The 17,791-nt window shown below is 48.0% G+C and overlaps 1 protein-coding gene across 3 annotated transcripts in view; it reads right to left on the reverse strand.

Moving 5' to 3' along the window:
* Positions 1-17,791, reverse strand: part of CACNA2D3 (calcium voltage-gated channel auxiliary subunit alpha2delta 3) — an 834,102-nt gene that overhangs the window by 155,629 nt on the left and 660,682 nt on the right. For all 3 annotated transcript variants that reach the window (XM_087866960.1, XM_087866961.1, XM_087866959.1), the window contains 7 exons: positions 16,734-16,805; positions 16,410-16,471; positions 14,974-15,041; positions 10,640-10,685; positions 10,383-10,480; positions 8,235-8,328; positions 5,179-5,274 (listed from right to left, as the gene is read on the reverse strand). In XM_087866960.1, coding sequence (XP_087723086.1) covers positions 5,179-5,274; positions 8,235-8,328; positions 10,383-10,480; positions 10,640-10,685; positions 14,974-15,041; positions 16,410-16,471; positions 16,734-16,805 — 536 coding nt within the window. The remainder of the gene's footprint in view (positions 1-5,178; positions 5,275-8,234; positions 8,329-10,382; positions 10,481-10,639; positions 10,686-14,973; positions 15,042-16,409; positions 16,472-16,733; positions 16,806-17,791) is intronic.

The raw sequence follows: 17,791 nt of genomic DNA on the forward strand, positions 1-17,791 counted from the left end.
ACAGTCAAGCCGTGAAGAGACTAAATCCTAAGAGTTCTCATCACAAGGAGGATTTTTCTCCTGTTCTTTTTATTGTATCTATATGAGACGAGAGACGTTAAGTCAACCTACTGTGGTAATCATCTCACCGTATATGTAACCCAAACCATCATGCTGCACACCTGAAAATGTTACAGTGGTGTATGCCAATTATTTCTCAATAAAACTGGAAGAGAGGGAGGGGAAGGGGGAGGAGGAGGAAAAGAGGAGGGGAGGGAGGGGAGGATGTGGAGGAGGAAGAGAAGGAAGGGGGGAACAGGAGGAGGATCCTGGCACCACTCAGCAAGGAAAAGCCAGATATCAGTGCCACCCACCTTCGTTGGGTAAAAATGGTGTTGGCTTCCAGAACCCCAACCTGCCTTTCCCAGTGCAGAGAAAACTGTATAACACCGTGCACCCCAGATTACTCAAGTATCCTGTAGAACTCCGGCAGTCAGACTTCCAGTGGGGGAAATGATTTTTCCTAGTACATCTCGTGAACCGATTATCTTAGCATCTAAAGCAAGCAAACAAACAAAGCCTCCAGAAATCATATCCGAAGACAAAGGAAGTCAGAAAGCTCTGTCTTGCCTTACAATTCACACATGATCACATATCCTTGGGAAGACCAACTTATTAAGTAGATTTTTACTCTTCTTAGGGAAAGTGTAACAGAGGTAGCAGTTGGCCATGTAGAGAGCCTTGCTCCCTTCCTTCCTCCCTGACCTACTCTCCAGACCACATGACAGCTCTGGCCCTCTCTGTAAATCCCTCGCCAGTCTCCCACCCACTGCCCACAGTGCTTCTCTCTACCCCGAAGCCTACATGCATTCTCTTCCCCATCTCTTCCTTTCAAAATCATATCCTACCTACCACACAAATGCACAGAGACATGAGTCAGCCCCTGCCCCACGCTGGGGCCCACAGCTGTGGTCTGTCACCCAGCCTTCTTCCTCGGCCTCATCTGCACTATGTCACGTCCCCGTCCCGAGCCTCCTGAGGTCTATGAGGAAAGGAGCTTTTGTTCCCGTTCTGGTTCCTGCCACAGAGCCTTACGCCTCCTGAAGTCCCAATGAGTGTTTGCTGGCTTCACTTAACTCCAAAGAATCATGTTTACTCTCTAGCGCCCGAGTGCCTCATCTTGGCTGATGCAGCAGGATGCAGGGGAGGAAGCAACTGCCCGGCTAGTCCACGGTCTGCAGAGGGCTTGCAGGAAGGGAGAGCAATCAGGGGACAATGTGTATGCAGGGAAAAGGTCACTCATTGAACCAGAGATGGCACCATTTCTATCCAGCAGTTTGCAGTGTGGAGTTAGATCACACCGATGATGGAGAGAAACGCTCAAATACTCTACATCGTTATAGCATGATTGAATGTATATGCCAAGTCACAATTAGGTAGTTCTTAGAAACTACTTGAACGGGCTTCTAATTCGGGAAAGCATTCTGTAGTCTTAGGGTGTGGCCAACCAGTGATCCCTTGATCTCTTCATAAGATGCAAAGCTCACTCCTAGAGGAAACCCATACCATTGAAGGCCACCCTTAAAGTTCTTAGGGAAATACGCCACCTTTTAACTTACACTACTATGTCCTAATTCCTCTCTAAGGGCAGAGACCTTATTTTTCTTGACATTTCCAGGGCCTGGCACTTGTCAGGCCCTCATCGTTGCTTCATGATCATGATAAGTCAAACCTCGTATTCTGATGAAAGATCCTCAAGTATTCAAAGCCGTGTGCTCTATCTTTTCTAAACAGTATTTCTCAATTCTTTCACATTTCCTCGTCCGTGTGGCCACGATCCCACGTAAAGGCTCTCTGCTGTCATCCAGAAGGCCAACCGTGGAGTCATGAGCGGGACCGGGGCGGCGCACAGACCTCTGAGTTATTCAGAGTGCAGGCGTACGGAGTCCCAGGCTTGAGGTCATGGACAAGCTCCTCCTGGCACTGATGTATTCAGGGGTAATAAGGGCTCACAAATACCGAAATGTAACCTTCTGCATTTTCTGTTTTCTTTAGACAGCAGATTCTTCATAAACCTGACTGGGACAGGTGTGTGAAGGAGACTCTGCTGCCCAGGCGGAGGTGGAAGGGACAGCTGCCCCCCACACTGCGCCAGGCACACCCACGCATTTTCACTTGTGACGGTTCTGTTCAGTGGTGGGATGCACATAACCACGGGGGGAGAGGCACCCTCCTCATTCAGCAGTTAACGGTGCTACGGGGGGCCCTTTTCCAGTCCTGGAAGGTGGGATCATAGCTTAGACCGACGGGGACATTTGAGGAGGGCAGGTGATAGGCTCGGAACACTGCATCACTGAGTGCCCAGCACCTGCTGCCCGGGACCAGACCGGGCTCGCCCCCGGCACGCAAGCAGGAGCCTCCGTTGCCTGGTCTCCACTGGCGTGGGCGTGAGTAGCAGAGGCTCTGGTTGCCGGGGAAACCTTGTGGGTTCCTGACAACTACCAAGTGGTGATTCAGAAGCAAGCAGCGAGAGAGAGCAGATCATACAGCATCTCTGAGAATGTTCTTCAGGAAGACAGATCTTTCTGGGGGAAGATGAAAGCCTGTTTCTGGATACGAGGGGCTGCTGTGGTGTTGGGTGAGACAGGGCTAGGTTTTAGGCACTGCTGGATGACCTTGGGTGAGTTACTCGGGTCAGTCACTGAGTCTCTGAGCCCCATTTATACTCATCTACAAGACGGGACGAATGAAGTTACGCTTACCACGATTCTATCAGAGTTCTATAACACGGTATGTAAACAGAAAATGGCTCCCACACATACATGGGGTTCTTAGAGCTCAGGAGCTTCTTTGGTTCTTAGACCCAGACCTGGGGGGGAGCAGAACCACCCCGCAGAAGCTGACACTGCTGTTCCTGCATGTGTGCCACACATGCTCCAGGAGGCCAGGCCGAAGGTGCAGATTCACAGCTGACATTGGCAGGCACAGAGGCCATGAACTCGAATCAGTGTGCTTCCAAAAGCAGGTGGTGGCGATGGGAGATGGAATAGCCGTGTAGGAGGCTGACGCTCACACATATTCTCGAGTCCTCGCCCCAGCACTCTGCACTCTTCCTTGTATGCCTTCTTTGAAAACACAGAAAATCAAAAAGCTTTCTAGCCCTGGCTAAGAGTGTATCTGAATAGATGGGTCTTAACAAATGCCACTTGCCATTTGGGTGGCACAGTTGGTTAAGTGTCCAACTCTTGATTTTGGCTCAGGTCATGATCTCAGGGTTGTGAGATGAAACCCAGCGGCGGGTGGGCTCCTCGCTCAGTGGGGAGTCTGCTTGAGATTCTCTCTCTCTCTCCCATTGCGCTCCCCACCCAAGCTGGCACTCTCTCTCTCTCTCTCAAATGAATCTTTAAAAAAAAAAAAAAAGTGCCATTTGCTTAACCGCAGTAGGTACAAGACCCTAAGACAACAGAACTCAATTCTATTGAGTTTCTACATGAATATACATGAATATATAGAGCCATGATATGCCACAAAATGCCTCCAAATGAATCAATGGTATGAGTTTCTTGAAAACAGAAGAATCATCTCATCCATCCAGATATTCAATGACTACTCACTCTGGGTCACAGTAGTGTCACAGGGAGCAGAGCTAACTTACATTTACAGATATTTTTAGCTTCTCAACATGGTTTTACATACATAGGTTTTTTGATCCTCACAAGAACCCAGGGAGATCACCACTGCCATTTCTCAGATGCAAACCAGTGGGCCGGGCCAGGTGCTCCCCCAGCAGTCCTGAGTGTGACCTGTAGGACACACTACAAGGGGCACTGTTTTGCTGTTGTGATTGTTCTTCTGGTTTGTCCGTTTTAATCTCAAGACAAACAACAGCCTTTCTCTTGAGCACGAGAAAGTCATTTCTGTGTCTCCTTCTGTCTCTCTAGGTCCCAAAAGGAGAAGGTGATATATATCTTGACACTTCCAGTCTTTGTAGGAACTTGCCCTCTGAAAAAACAATTGGGCAGGAAAAGGGCTGAAGAGGGCTTACGAAAAAGCAAGTCACAACTGTAGCCAACTTCCTAAATGACAAATTTGAGAAGCTGAGAGAGAGTCCTTGAGTGGGAATTAAAAGCCAGGTCACAAAAGATCTAAAAATCTATTGATATCCCATTTACCAGACTTGGTTTCATATCATATGGTTGGAGTCGGGGCCTCATCTAAGAGGCAAGAGCACGGCTGAACGGGGCTTGCTGGGACAGGGGTATCTCCTCCTTGGGTCTCCATGGGGCCACCCCCTTTCAGACTGGTGGCCAGCCTGTGGCTTGGTTATTCACCCCTAGGTATCCACAGGTCAGGGTGTGTGAGGTCCTACGGTAACGTCTGAACCCTCCCACACATACTTGGTGAACTTTCTGAATCTCAGACTAGATTTATCCCTGTCCTAAAAATGCCTCTTACTTCAGAGAAAGAAAAAAAAAAAACCCAAACTGAGAAACATTAACAGGGTCAGAAAAGACTTCCCAGGCTCCCTCCAGATCTGCTCTAACACCAGTTTGAAGCGGTAAGACCCTATTGCTCTACGAAGACACAGAGGCCGAGCAGTGGTTTCAAGGGCCTCTGGGTACTGGACTCGGGGACGCCCTGCCCACTGTCCATCTGGGTCTCTTTGGAAGCACAAGGCAACATTGTCAAACCCAAGCACCACCAGCCTGCCCACCCCGGGGTGTGGGGCTCTGCAGGCCCTCAGGCTCAGCGCAGAGGCACCGAGGTTTATTAAAGCGTACACAAACAAATAAACAACAGACTTGAAACACTGACTCTTGGACAGGCAGGAATCCCTCTGCAGAGCTGCGGAGCAGCTGAACACCCTGGAGCCATTCATCAGGCGTCCTCCTTCTGGCTGCTCCCCCAGCAGCCGCGCCATCGCCAGATTCTGCAATGACTCACCAGAGCGGGAGAGGACTCCAGGACGGTGGACAGAAGCCAGCGAGCGTGAAGAACAAAGGGTTGTGGAAAGGCCAACAGGCAGGTGAACACACATGCTGGGGCCCCCGTGGTAGAACAGAGGGGAACAATGTCAGCAGGCCCGGGGTGGCCTGAATTGCATTTCTACCGGTCGTAGAATCAAGAAACTCAAGCATCCCTTTGAATTTCCCATTTCAGGGGCTCCCGGGGCCCCAGCAGAGGAGCTTTCCTACTTACTGATTGGTGAGCTGCTCAGCCCCGACAAACAGGTTGATCCTCGAGAGGCCAGTACGAGTGCCGAGGAAGGCAACCTCCACGCCCTTGTCAGCATTCCTGAAACACAGCAGCAGACAACAGGGGGATGCTTTCAGACAGTAAGCAGATAATGGCTTTTGCATTTTAAGACTCATGGAATGTTTTATGAAATGGCAGTTTTGAAACCTGAAGTTTTAAAAGAAATTATAGAAACACACACACACACACACACACACACACGCATGCAGGCACCCAGAATGCAAACTCACCCCTTCCGAAAGGTCCGTGGTAATTCTTGCAAGAAAAACTAAGAACTCCATTGAGTTCTGAGAACTCCAAAGCACCATGAGAGAATGCACCCCCATGTTAAATAAACACACCTTATCCCAGGGTTCTGGGTGCAAATTCAGAAGAGCAGACTGGAATGGGAACGACGTGTAGGAGAGGAAGAAAATCCTTAGAGGTAGCTTTTTGCACTGACCTACCAAATCCATTCTTATTAGTGGAATCCGTCATTAGTGACAACAGCAACTGAGCCACTGAATCAAGCCTGCAGTGTCCTACAGCCTACAGATGTGTGGGACTTGAATTCTACACCATTTGAAGTCACCATCTTATATCTTCTACCGGAGCATAGGCCCTATTCTTACCGCCATCCCCAAAGAGATGAGTAAAAAAAAAATGGTTTCTTCAAATTGCCGTGCAGAATAGCGTGCACAGGACCCCTAAGAATGGCCTTAGCAAAGAAAACTTATTTTAAAATTCACTGCAGGTATTTTTTTCATCTTTCAAGGCAAATTTTCTGTTCGAGCTTGTTCAGGATATTCACAATGCCTATCTCTTCGCAAAAAAGCCAGTGGTCTTTCTCCACAAATACGTAATTTCATTTCTACAATAAAAATATGAAGAGAATACTGTTTCTTGAATTTGCTTCCCTTCCCTAAATGCTAGTAGCAATTTGATTCAAAGCACTATCGTTGTCATCTTCAATGTAAGATAATTTGGTTACTTGATCTTTGATGGTCGTCAAAGTGGCCAATACCTTTAAGTATTTAAGGGGTGAATAAAAACCAACACTATGCATTTGTTTCTGCTTGCAGCCTACCCAAATGGGAAAGCCAGGCTGCCCAATCAGTTACAGATGTGGACTACAAAGCGAGCTACCATTTTGGAAATCTTTAGCATGTGTTAGGAGTGAATCAGCAATCTTTGCACAGGATTTTGAGTTTCACGAGACCTTAAAAGAAACATTTCCACATCTTCCACCAGACAATGCGATAGCAGGACAGGTTCTGACTCTTCCCCAACCTTCCCAGGGAGTAAGAACCCTGTAGGTAAGCAGTCCAAGGACATCCCCAAGTATAATGAGAGTGGTAATCTCTCTTTGGGGTTCCAGACTCCTGGATCAAACTGCCTACCTTCCATCTCCACTTGGGAGACTTGAGCTCGAAACATCTAGAAGAGAACTCTGGACATGCCTGGCCATCCCAAACCTGGTCTTCTTTCATTGTCTCCTGTCCTAGGAAATGACACCACTGTCTATACAGGCATTTGTGTTATAAACCTGAGAATGATCCTTGACAGCTCAGCCGTCCTCCCCTCGCTCAGCAGACCCATCATCAAATCTGGGGCTGGGGTGGGGTCTCACTTCTGAAGCATGCCACAAGAGGATCTTTTCTCTCTGTGCCACTGCCTTGGTCCAAGTGGCAAATACCTTGGGATGCTGTAGGAGACTTTATTATTGTTCTTACACCATGAAACTCTATTCTTCACACAGCAGTAGAGGGATATTCTTTAAAAATGCAAATATGATCATATCCATCTTAAAATCTTAAAATGTTCTTCTTAAAATCGTTCAATGACTTTCTAATACTCATAGTATAGAATCCAAAATCCCTCACCTGACTCCCAAGGGCCTGAGCCATCTGGCTCCTCTACAGCCTCATCTCCCAACATCTTCCAGTCTACCTTCTATATTTCATATTTCTATATTTGGCCTTCTTTAAATTCCTCAAATGTGTCAAATACTATTGTACCTCAGGACCTTTGCATATGCTGTTCCATTTTCCTTAGAGCTCCCTAACCCCTGAACTAGTTTCTGCCCAGAAAAACCTTCTGTCTTCTATCTCCACTCTAGGTCTTGTCACACTCTACATGTCCTTACACTTCTTTTGCAGTAGTTATCACAATTCTTAATAATCTGGCACAATACACACCACAGATACCATGACGGCAAGAACTATGTTTGATTGAGTTAGCTCCATTTCACTACTAGGTAGTCCAGTGCCTGGCACATAATAGACACGCAATCAGTATCTGATGAGTAAATGAATGAATGAATGAATGAAAATGAGAATGGAATGAATGATAGATAGGATAGAAAAGAATATACAAAAGGGAAGGTGAAGGAAGGAATGGAGCTAATAAAGAATAGAAAAGGAAAGAGAACCAAATAATGTATGGCGTGCAGGTATAAGGGGAAAGGAATGTTTTTGCTTCCTATTTTTAATCTTTAATAACCTACTTAAGTTAGTAAACTAATAATATTAATAAGCTGCTGAAGCCTTCGACAACAACGACCATTGCCCAGCCCCCTCTCCCTGCATCCTCCACTTCAGAAATAAAACCACAGGGTTATATCCTGACACCCTCATGAAACGGAACTCTCACCTCCCCGTCCTGCTTACAACCCAGCCTGGCCCAGATCCCAAGTCCCCTCCAGACTGTGAACAAAGGCAGCCATGGCAGGGCAAGAAGCTAAGTGCTCCTTCTGCCTCCCGCTCCCTCGGAAGTGCCCCCCACCTCAGCACACCAAATTTCATGTAATGCTAAAACTCAAATTATATGTCAAACCCAGGAGCTTGCCACCCAAGCCCGAGCCGCTAATCTACTCGAGCTCTTGTGGTTTGGAGCTTTGGGGAAAATTAAAGCACTTTAACACCAAGCTCCTAAAACAGTTTAGTTCTTTAAACCATAACCATATTTCGGACGGCTTGTGGGGAAATGACCATGAAAGGGGGACACGTGCAACCACTTACTCAGATTTGTTGAGGGCGAGACTGGTCCAATAGGCTTCGATGGGAGCGCTCACCACGGCATCAAATAGGACTTCTTGTATCAATTCTTTATCACCTATCGGGAGGGGCAGACTTGAGGAGATGGCTGTGGCTGGGGTCCCGGTGGGGGCACAAGAGGTGCTCGCCTCACTCACTTCCTAGTAACTGCAGGCTACTTTCTCCCACGGTGTATCGCTTTACTCATTTACCTCCCACCAGCCGAAAATATGGAACAGTTCTGACACCTGATATGCCAGCAACACAGGGGCCCCCAAAGCGTTCGAGTGAGATGATGGTAAGCGGAGAGTCTCATGTGTGTCCCTCTTCGGTTTTCTGCTTTCTCTTCTCATCGACTAGTTCCTACCACAGACCAGCCTGCCTTAGAAATGTGCTCTGTTCATCCCCACTTCTGTCCTCTGTCATAATCTGCAATTCTTCAGGGCCCTGCTCCCCGTTGTTTGTAAGAAGAGGAGGGACGTCATAACTATACACCCTCGGGACTCTTTATTTTGTGATTCTCTCCATTTAGAAGGTTTTGATTTTATGGGTTTTTTCCCCAATTTAAAGTGGGAAATCTGTCCCTATCCTAAGGGACTCTTGAGGGCACTCTGGGGAAGAGGCTAAGGAGTCAGGGGGATATCGTGAGTCCAGCAGAAGCATCTTGGAGCCCTCCAGTCACTCTGCAGAGGGGCCAATTAATTATCACCTACGGTCAGCCAGTCCTCCCCTTGGCTGGTGGTCCACAAGGTGGTGGCACTTTGCTATAGAAGCAAACGCTGGAAACAAGTCACCATCAGGAGGACAATGGCTACACTGAGACATAGTTATGTAGTGGGGTACCGTGTAGTGAGTCTAATAAACGCATTAGAGGAAAATGATCAACACACGTAAATCTCAAAATGTAATGAGTGAAACAAGTCGTATAGCAATACATATATTATACCACAGATAGTATAGAGTACCATATATAAATGTTAATATGCAAAATAATGAAAATAATGGTACATTCTGTTTACAGACACCTAGAGAGAGAGTAATAGTATAGATCCCTGGGAGGTGAGGACCCAATTCGGGGTCGGGGTGATTCTTTTTGGGAGGCAAATGGGACTGCACAGGGGGACTCAGGGGCTTCAACATTATCTATAATGTTTCATACCTTGAAAAGTACCTAAAGGAAACATGGCAAGATATTAAGATTTGATAAAGCTGGGTGGTAAGTGTTCATTTTTTACATTATCTGTATACCTTTGTTTTTTCCATATGCCATTCAAGACAGTCAAAGGAAATGAAAAACGAGGCTTATGTGATGTTCATCTGATCTTTTCTCTATCAGAGCCTATGCCAAAAAGTCAACCCATTCCATGGAGATGCAGTTAGAAGCTAGACGAACCTCCTTCCGTCTCGCACAGGGCTGCTGCGGGGATTCTGTGAGACGATACGCGTACAGGACTGTGCATGCGGCTGAGTAAGGGGTACCTGCTGGGGGTGGGGGCAGCTCCTGTGCTCAGTGCTGGTGGATCTGTCCTTGCCCAGACTGGAGATGGGAACACACGTACCAGCCCAGGGACTGCTCCTGCACTCGGTGAGTGAGCATCAGGCCCGCTGCTCCCTCCCTGACCCCTCTGCACCAGCCATGGGCCATTCCTGACTCAGCGAGCTCCCTCAGAGGGCCCTGGGTAGGAGGACAGGCAGCAGCACGTAACCACGTGAGGCGACACGTCACAGTGATGATCCCGCTCCGGAGAGAACCAGACCTAGAGTATGGCCTGTGACGAGACAAGTCCTATTTCCTCCCCTTGTCTCTCATTTGTAAAATAAGGGAGCAGATATTCACAGTGCCTTCCCAGTGGTAACGTTTCCATGCTACTCAGATGCTTGACTTCAATGGTCCGGTAGAGGGACAAATCTGATGTGAAGGGCTAGACTGGGATTGGGGGTTCTGCGTGACTTTCAGTAGCCCACCCCCTTCCTCCTGCTCCTAGAGGAAGTAGACGTTCGGCTGGATTTGATGGGAGTGATAATCCCTGGTGGAGCAAAGCCTCCCCTGCAAGCTGAGGGGAAGTGTGGTTTTGAGTTCACCCCCTGCCCCCGCGGCCGCACACACGCAGGACGCGTTGAAAACACACTCACATTGGAGCAGGGGTTCTTTGCCTTTGAGGTAGAGCTTAATAGCTTCTAGCTGAGACAGATGGCGGTGCTCCGGGTGTAGGTCAGTGTTGCAGTAGGACCTACGAGCAAGACAGGGGCCAAAACAAGAACATTGTGAGGATTTGTGGCATCGCCTTCCCGTGCCTTTGAACCAGGAGAGGTAGGAAGGCAGTAGACAGGACTCGAAATCAAAGAGGGCAACAAATACCCATGCCGATGAAGGGTGGCTGAATTCTTACCATTCGTCTGCCAAGGACACGTCCGGGTGCTCTAAGTCATGCAGGCCTGGAGGTCAAGGAGAAAGGGTCAATGAGTAAGGACCACCTGCGTGGGGCACGGACACCTCTCATCTTTTCATGTGCTTCAAATGTTAGAGGGTAGGGCCACTGAGGGGTGAAGGGTAGGCATCAAGCCCAATGAGAGCTGCCTCTGAAGGGGGGACTCTAAACAAGGGAAACGATGCAGAACTCTCTCCCCACGTCCGTCTCCCTCAGCCACCACTGGCGCCTTCCCAGGCTGAGTATCCCAGGAAAGCCTGAACTTCGTGAAGACAGACAACACACCCATGAGTCCTGGAGACGAGCTTAGTGTGATGGTGGGAACACTGATGCTGGAGCCCGGCACAGCCTGTGCAGGGAGCTGGGCTGGGCCACTTAACTCGGGCATGATGTTAGCAGCTTACTTTGCTTTTCCAAATGTCAGCTTCTCCGTGTGCAAACAGGAATAATTGTAGTCCCTCATTGGTGGGTGGTTGTGAGGGCAAAACGATGGGTTGGACGATATGAAATTGCTAATACTCAACTGGTTTTGACCAGGAGACACTGCTAGCTGTTATAGGGACCTGAGTAAAAATAAGCCATCAGTCCAGAAAGGTAGCTGGGACAACTGGGGCTTGCAGGGAATTGGGGAGCTTTTAGCAGAATGCCTTAGACCACTCCAACTCTGTGAAATCATTCTCTTGCATTGTATCTTCATGTGAGTTCATTTTGAAGGCTCATCAGCAGACACACACTTCCGAGTGATGACCTCAGGAACTCGGATGACGCTTATAGCCTGTTTGAAGGGGTCCGAGTTTCCCAAATGGACAACAGTATCGTACTATGCTCAGGATGCCGGTTTCCTCTTCAAATACAAATGTATAAAATAAACAGCAAATTACTGGGCCTAATACTGCACACTCTTTATAGGAAGCAGGGAACACATTAGATAGAATATCATCATACAGGACCCAAGTGTCATTTCCTGGCTCCAACAGCCACTGGTTGAATGATTTTGGGTGTGTCGTTTCAACTCTGAGTTCTACTAGTCAGAAGGTGTGGATGATAGAACCTAACTCACGGACTCCATGAGAGGGTTACGTGGGACAGTGATGAGTCCCTAGGATAATCTAGGTAGCCATCCCTGCATGCCTCCGTCCATCCTTTCTTCCCTTTCTCCCTGCCTGCTCCCTTCCGTCCTTCCTTCCTTCCTTCCTTCCTGGCATCAACTGTGTGCCAGATACTATTCTAGGCCCTGAGAATATAGCCGTGAACAAAGCAAAATCACTGCCTCACGGTACTGGTTTCCTAGTGGTGGGAAGAGATAAGCAAATAAAATTAAAATACATAGCGTTTCAGTTAGTGAGGAGGGCTATGAAGGAAAAGAGCCAAGCCAGAGATGGGAGAGAAAGGAGAAAGAGCTTCAGTTTTAAGCAGAGTAGTCAGGGAAGGCTTCACGGAGGAAGTGACTTTTAAGCAAAGACTTGAAGGAGGTGAGAGACAGAGCCATGTGGCTGATTGTAGAGACACGTAGAGAGTGCTCTGCAGAAGGACTAGCCAGGGCAAAGGCCCTGGGGTGGGCGTCTAACCTTCCTGGAATAGTGGGTTAATGATGTCAACTCCATCAATTTCTCTAGTGTCTGTTCTCATCCACAAAGCCCTCTCTGGCTCTGATTCATAGGCCCTAGAGGTGAGTCCCTAGAGGGGAGATCTTTCTGATTGTTTCCTCTCTGAGTTCTCGGGGCACCAAGAAAATTGTTCTCTAGTCACTCACCTTTGATTTTGGTCCTCCTGACACAACCACATCTACTGATGACTGATAATGCAGACAACAATGATATAAGCTCTAATTTATTTATTTGTTTGTTTTTATTATGTTCTGTTCTGATTTATTGAACTACTGTGTTCTCTCTCTCTCTCTGTAATGGTATATATGTATTTACATTTATATGTAATGGTATATGTGTATATATACACACACACATCATATATATACACGCCATATATATATACACACATATATATCATTATATCATATATACTCATACGTATACATCACCATATAGATATCATTACATGTATATATATGGTGTATGTATATATATATGATACAAAGTGTCAAGGAGACTCAGAGGAGAAAGAGCTTCAGCACGTGGAACTGCAGTCCTCACCTTCAGCCTTAGTAGCAACTCCTTACATCTCCCTATTGACCATCTTTGTAATGACAAGGCAAAACATGTTGGAAATTCCGACATTCTGTGGGGCAGCATTCCTAACAGAAGAGCCCACAGAAGTGTGGTTGCCATCCCCAGGAAAGCCTTCTCCCAGAACAGAGCAGAACAACGATCGCGCCGTGGCCCTTACGATGACAGGAACCTCTACTAGTTAGTCCAAGGGGAAGCAGCTTTTTCAGGCTCAGGAACTCAGAGGTGGCAGGACTGCAAGCCTTCTTATTGACAGAGGACCGACATAGGACGATCTGACCTCGTTTGTACGGCTAACCAGATACTCTTCACCTTACTGGGATTCGAACTACTTTCTAACATGGTGAGAACAGTTAGTTCGGGGATTCTCTCTGTGACCTCTCAGCCTAGCAGCTGTGGAACACACAGGGAAAAGACAGTGACTGAAGGGATGACCCAAAAGACAATGCGAAACAACTGTGTGTGTGTGAGACAGAGAGAGAGAGAGAGGGAGAGAGACCGATAGAGAGAGAGAGAGAGAGGCAGGCCTATGTACTGAGGATTGGCTAAGGGAGGCCAATAAGCCACTAATAACCTCTCTTTCTATTGTTCTGACCATGAGCTGATTCCTCAGCTTGACCTCAGACAGCTCAGACGTGAACTTTCTGGCTTAAGGACAGTGGTATCTGCGAGCTACACGTGGCTCATTCAGCCAGAAAATTCTAGAAGTTCAAAAAACGATTTCTGAGAACACATCCTGTTCAGTATCCTGCCCAAGTCACAGAGCTGCCTTCTCCCTCTTTCCTGTCTCTGGGGAGAGAGACCACTCGACTGATAAGCTCTGCAGGGGCACAATGAAACTTTTCGATCTCCCTCCTCATCCTTAAGACATGATTATTTGGGGAGACAAAAACTAACACCTGTAGAACAGTACACCCTAGTTGGCAGTACACCAGGAAGCTGGCTGTGGCATTGGGCATCCCAGGGACCACCATCTCCTCATTCTCCACTCCATCATCGGACTGAGCCCCGAGGCGGTCTGGCTCCTGGAAGTTCACCACAGGCACTTGTAACCAGCTCTAACGAATTAAAACTGGCTCGTAACCAACCTTCCTGCTCTTGGCCATACTTTCTGGAGACACTCAGAAAGAGCACTGGTCTGGTCCTGCCCCTTCTTGGTGGAGATGCAAAAATCTAACACCCAGATTGGGGGAGTGACTTATTTTTTTTTTTTTTTAAAGATTTTATTTATTTATTTGACAGAGGGAGAGACAGCCAGTGAGAGAGGGAACACAAGCAGGGGGAGTGGGAGAGGAAGAAGCAGGCTCATAGCGGAGGAGCCTGATGTGGGGCTCGATCCCATAACGCTGGGATCACGCCCTGAGCCGAAGGCAGACGCTTAACCGCTATGCCACCCAGGCACCCCTGGGGGAGTGACTTATGAGGACCCCTCGGGGAGTGGAGGCTTTCAGAGGTCAGCTTCACCCCTCCCTGTGAGCCGGTGATCCTGGGGAAGGCACCTTCTCCGAGGTACTGAGTTACTGCCTGTGGTAAAGGATGGCATGGGCACGACAGTGGTTTTAAAGTTTAAAGTGCGGTAACGAGGGCTACCATCTGCCGGGAGTGTAAGTGTGCCCACGCTTTGTGAAGACAAGAGGAATCGGGAACCTCCTTATTCCTTCTGACCTATGTATTTCATCGAAATGACCCTATCTCCCTCGGACTTGAACTGCTTGAAGCACAAACGAGATTTGTGATCGCCCGTGTGGGAGACCAAGGCTCGCCTACCTTTGTGTTCATTTTATCCCCCCTGGGCTGGAATTTTTGCAATACTCTGTATTTTTCTTGGTAGTGATTTTTATGTACGGGAAGAATGTATTTGGTGGGTGAGCCTCTGAGTTGACTCAACAATTTTGTGGATGAAAGCAGAAGAGAAAGAAATGAAATCACAAAAAAGGCCACCGCAAGTTGGGGGTCCCACCATTCGGAAGGCCAGCTCGGGTCAAGTGGACAATGAGCTGCGTGAAATGGCCAGGGAGTGGATAGAGGGCTGAAGAGATGAGCTCACCCAGCGGCTGGCTCCGGGGCCTTTCCCCCCACTAGAGGATGAGACAGGTCAAGCCGGCATCTTACCTTCTTCAATGGTGACGTTCCCTCGGAAGAAGTATTTCCCGTGACCTCTGGAGAGCGCCACACCTAGGCTGTGCAGAGAGACAAAGCAGACCTTGAAACCCGTGGCCTCGACTGCGATAGCCTTGTGGGTTCACTTTTTACTTTCCACGTTCCCATTTCCATCTCATGTTCTGGAAACAATTTTTCCAACAGTTTACTTTCAAAACCCCACTGGTGATCGTTGGTGTTGGTTTTTCTTAGGTTCAATCAGCTGCTTCAAAGCAATTTCTGACTGCAAGCACCAGCAGCCATGGGCTGCCCGTGTGCGTGTTCAGAGGCCTGGCAAACGGCTCGTCCTTCTCTCGGATGCCCTCGCAAGAGCCATGTGCCCTGCTCTTCACCACTACCCTCCACACGCCTGCCCTCCCTTCAGCCACACACAGGTCTTTCTAGACCCTAGAGTTCACGACTAGGGGAAATGAACCCCCTCTCAAGGACGAAAAGGAACATTTCCACTACACTAGTGTGTGACCACGTTATTGTGCTGTGGGCTTCTGGGCCCGACCCTCTCCCGAGGCTAACGGATGCTCCCCCCTCTCCCGGGCTTGCTTTAAGCTCCTCTCTAAAGGAAGAGAATATATTTTGAAAACACAGTCTCTTCATCTGGCAAACCCACTTAGCGGTCATGGTTTCCCTTGACTGCTCTGCTTCCAAATGGAATCAAACTCTTGATCCCTGGCAGTCTATGACTATGCAATGGCATAATTTATTTTGCAGATTCATCTAGAGTCAGTAAATTCTTTCTCTCCTTAGCTCTGCGAGGCACCGTTTCAGGAACGTGAAGCAGCCCCACGGGAACGACTTCTTACAGAAGTGTTACAACACTAAGGTCACGGTAGCGGGGGACTCTAGAATGCCACATGCGCATCTGAAAGCAGGCAATGGGGCCAAGCCGTTTTTCGGGACGGTTACAGAGAAATAACAGGATTCCGAGGTAGACAAGCACAGAAGTACAGTTTGGAGAAGTTAAAACGGAAGCACGACACGTAGGGATGGGTATGCTACCTTCTCGTGCGAAGGTTTGCTTTTTGATCATGGAAATAAAAGGTGAAATGAAGCTCACGGGGCAGCAAGTTAGCTGGATGGTTTAAGGACCTGGCAACCCTCTGAACTCGTCTCTCCACCCTTAGCTGGAACCCCAAAGCTGATCTGCTTGATAATGAGATGCAAAGCCATGACAAATCGAGTGAGTTCTCCTAAGTGAGCCTGAACCATCTTCCCCCTTCTGGAAAACAGAAACAAAAGCAGCCTGGGAAAAGCCCCTTCCTCACTCTTTCCAGCCTTTCGGCAGGGTGTTTGGTTATCTTCAGATGAGGAGCTCTGAGAGCGTCAGCAGGTTTTGTACAAACACAACTGATGGGTCTGATGGAATGTCCATGTATTATGGTCAGCTCTACCTGAAAGGAGTACCCTTGATGTCTGTATAATAGTAGTCATTTGTCATCACCAAAACCCGTTTCTAGATTGAAAAAAAAAAAAAAAGTCGTAGAGAGAAGAAAACATGGTTAGTCTGCTAGGTGAAGCTTTCAGAAATAAATAAAAATAAATGGACACACTATGATCAGGTTAACAATACTACATGAATCTTGTTTGAGATAAGTAAAGACAAGAGAAAAATGATCTCAGCGAAAGATATTTATTCCAGATAGAGCTTTCAAAGCTAATTTTTCACAGTGGTTTGTTTTAAATTAAGCGGCAAGAATGTTTGAGAAAAAATGTACCCCTTTGTCCACTGTCTTCTTCACCTCCATGGAGAACTTCCCAGTCTTCCGGTTAACCATGGCGTTTCTTAACTAAAACGATAACAGAACACTGGTGTTAGTTCTTCCCCAGGTTCCGTGCCATCTGGACATCTGCATCCTCCAGCTCGGGAGCACACTGGGTGGTTTGTGCAAAGCAGGGGTATGACAGGGCTGGGGTGCGTCCCCATCGCACGGCGGGCGCTCTGGCGCTCAGTCAGCGTGCTGCACTCAGCCCCCTGAAACAGGGCTTCTGAAGAATACACAGCTAATGGCTGCTGTACTGGGGCAGGGAGGCTCACAGCAATAAATGGCAACTTCCACTTGGGGTGCTCCTGTGAGCCTCAGGGCAGCACCAACGATGCGGTCCGAGCAGCGAGCCCCGCCAAGATCGAAAACCCTCAAGAGGCAAGAATGTCTCCAGGGACAAGATAACATTTTCAAAAAGGGTATTAGTGTGTCCTGAAGAAATCATTTTTCAAAACATAATCAAGTCAAAGGTGTTTTTCTACACAGTAGGCTTTTCTTTTCTTTTTAAAGACCAACCACTTGGAAGACAGGGACTCACGTTCCACAGCACGCAGCATCTTCAGATGCTCGGAGAAGCCCGAGCAAGTTAATAGTCTCGCTCACGGTGACAGGCAGTGAACAGGGCCACCCGGGATCTAAGTTTCAGAGGCTCCGTCTAGGGACACTGAGCCTCGCCCCCGCCCCCTGCCCCTGGCTGACCCCTTCTAATTAGGTGCGGCCCTTCTGTGGGTTCAGAGAAGGACCGCAGACGCAGTGATGAGAGATGGGCCGTCGTGGGCACCAATGGCAGACAAGGGGGATGCCATTGAATGGAAAAGGAGCAAATGCTGACATGCCACAGCCTGTCGGGAAAGGCTCTTTCCCAGCCCCAAGGCTTTTTTTTTTTTTTTTTTAATCCTCTCCCCTCTTCTTTCCTTTGAGGAGCTTGACTAAGATCTGGCCGATAGAAAACTGCAATGCTTGCAAGCCACCTAAATTTGATTCGGGGCTGTCTCGATTTGGGTTCACAT

Source organism: Ursus americanus, chromosome 14 (assembly GCF_024610735.1).
Source record: "Ursus americanus isolate L20-20 chromosome 14, mUrsAme1.1.p, whole genome shotgun sequence".
Classification (NCBI taxonomy): domain Eukaryota; kingdom Metazoa; phylum Chordata; class Mammalia; order Carnivora; family Ursidae; genus Ursus; species Ursus americanus.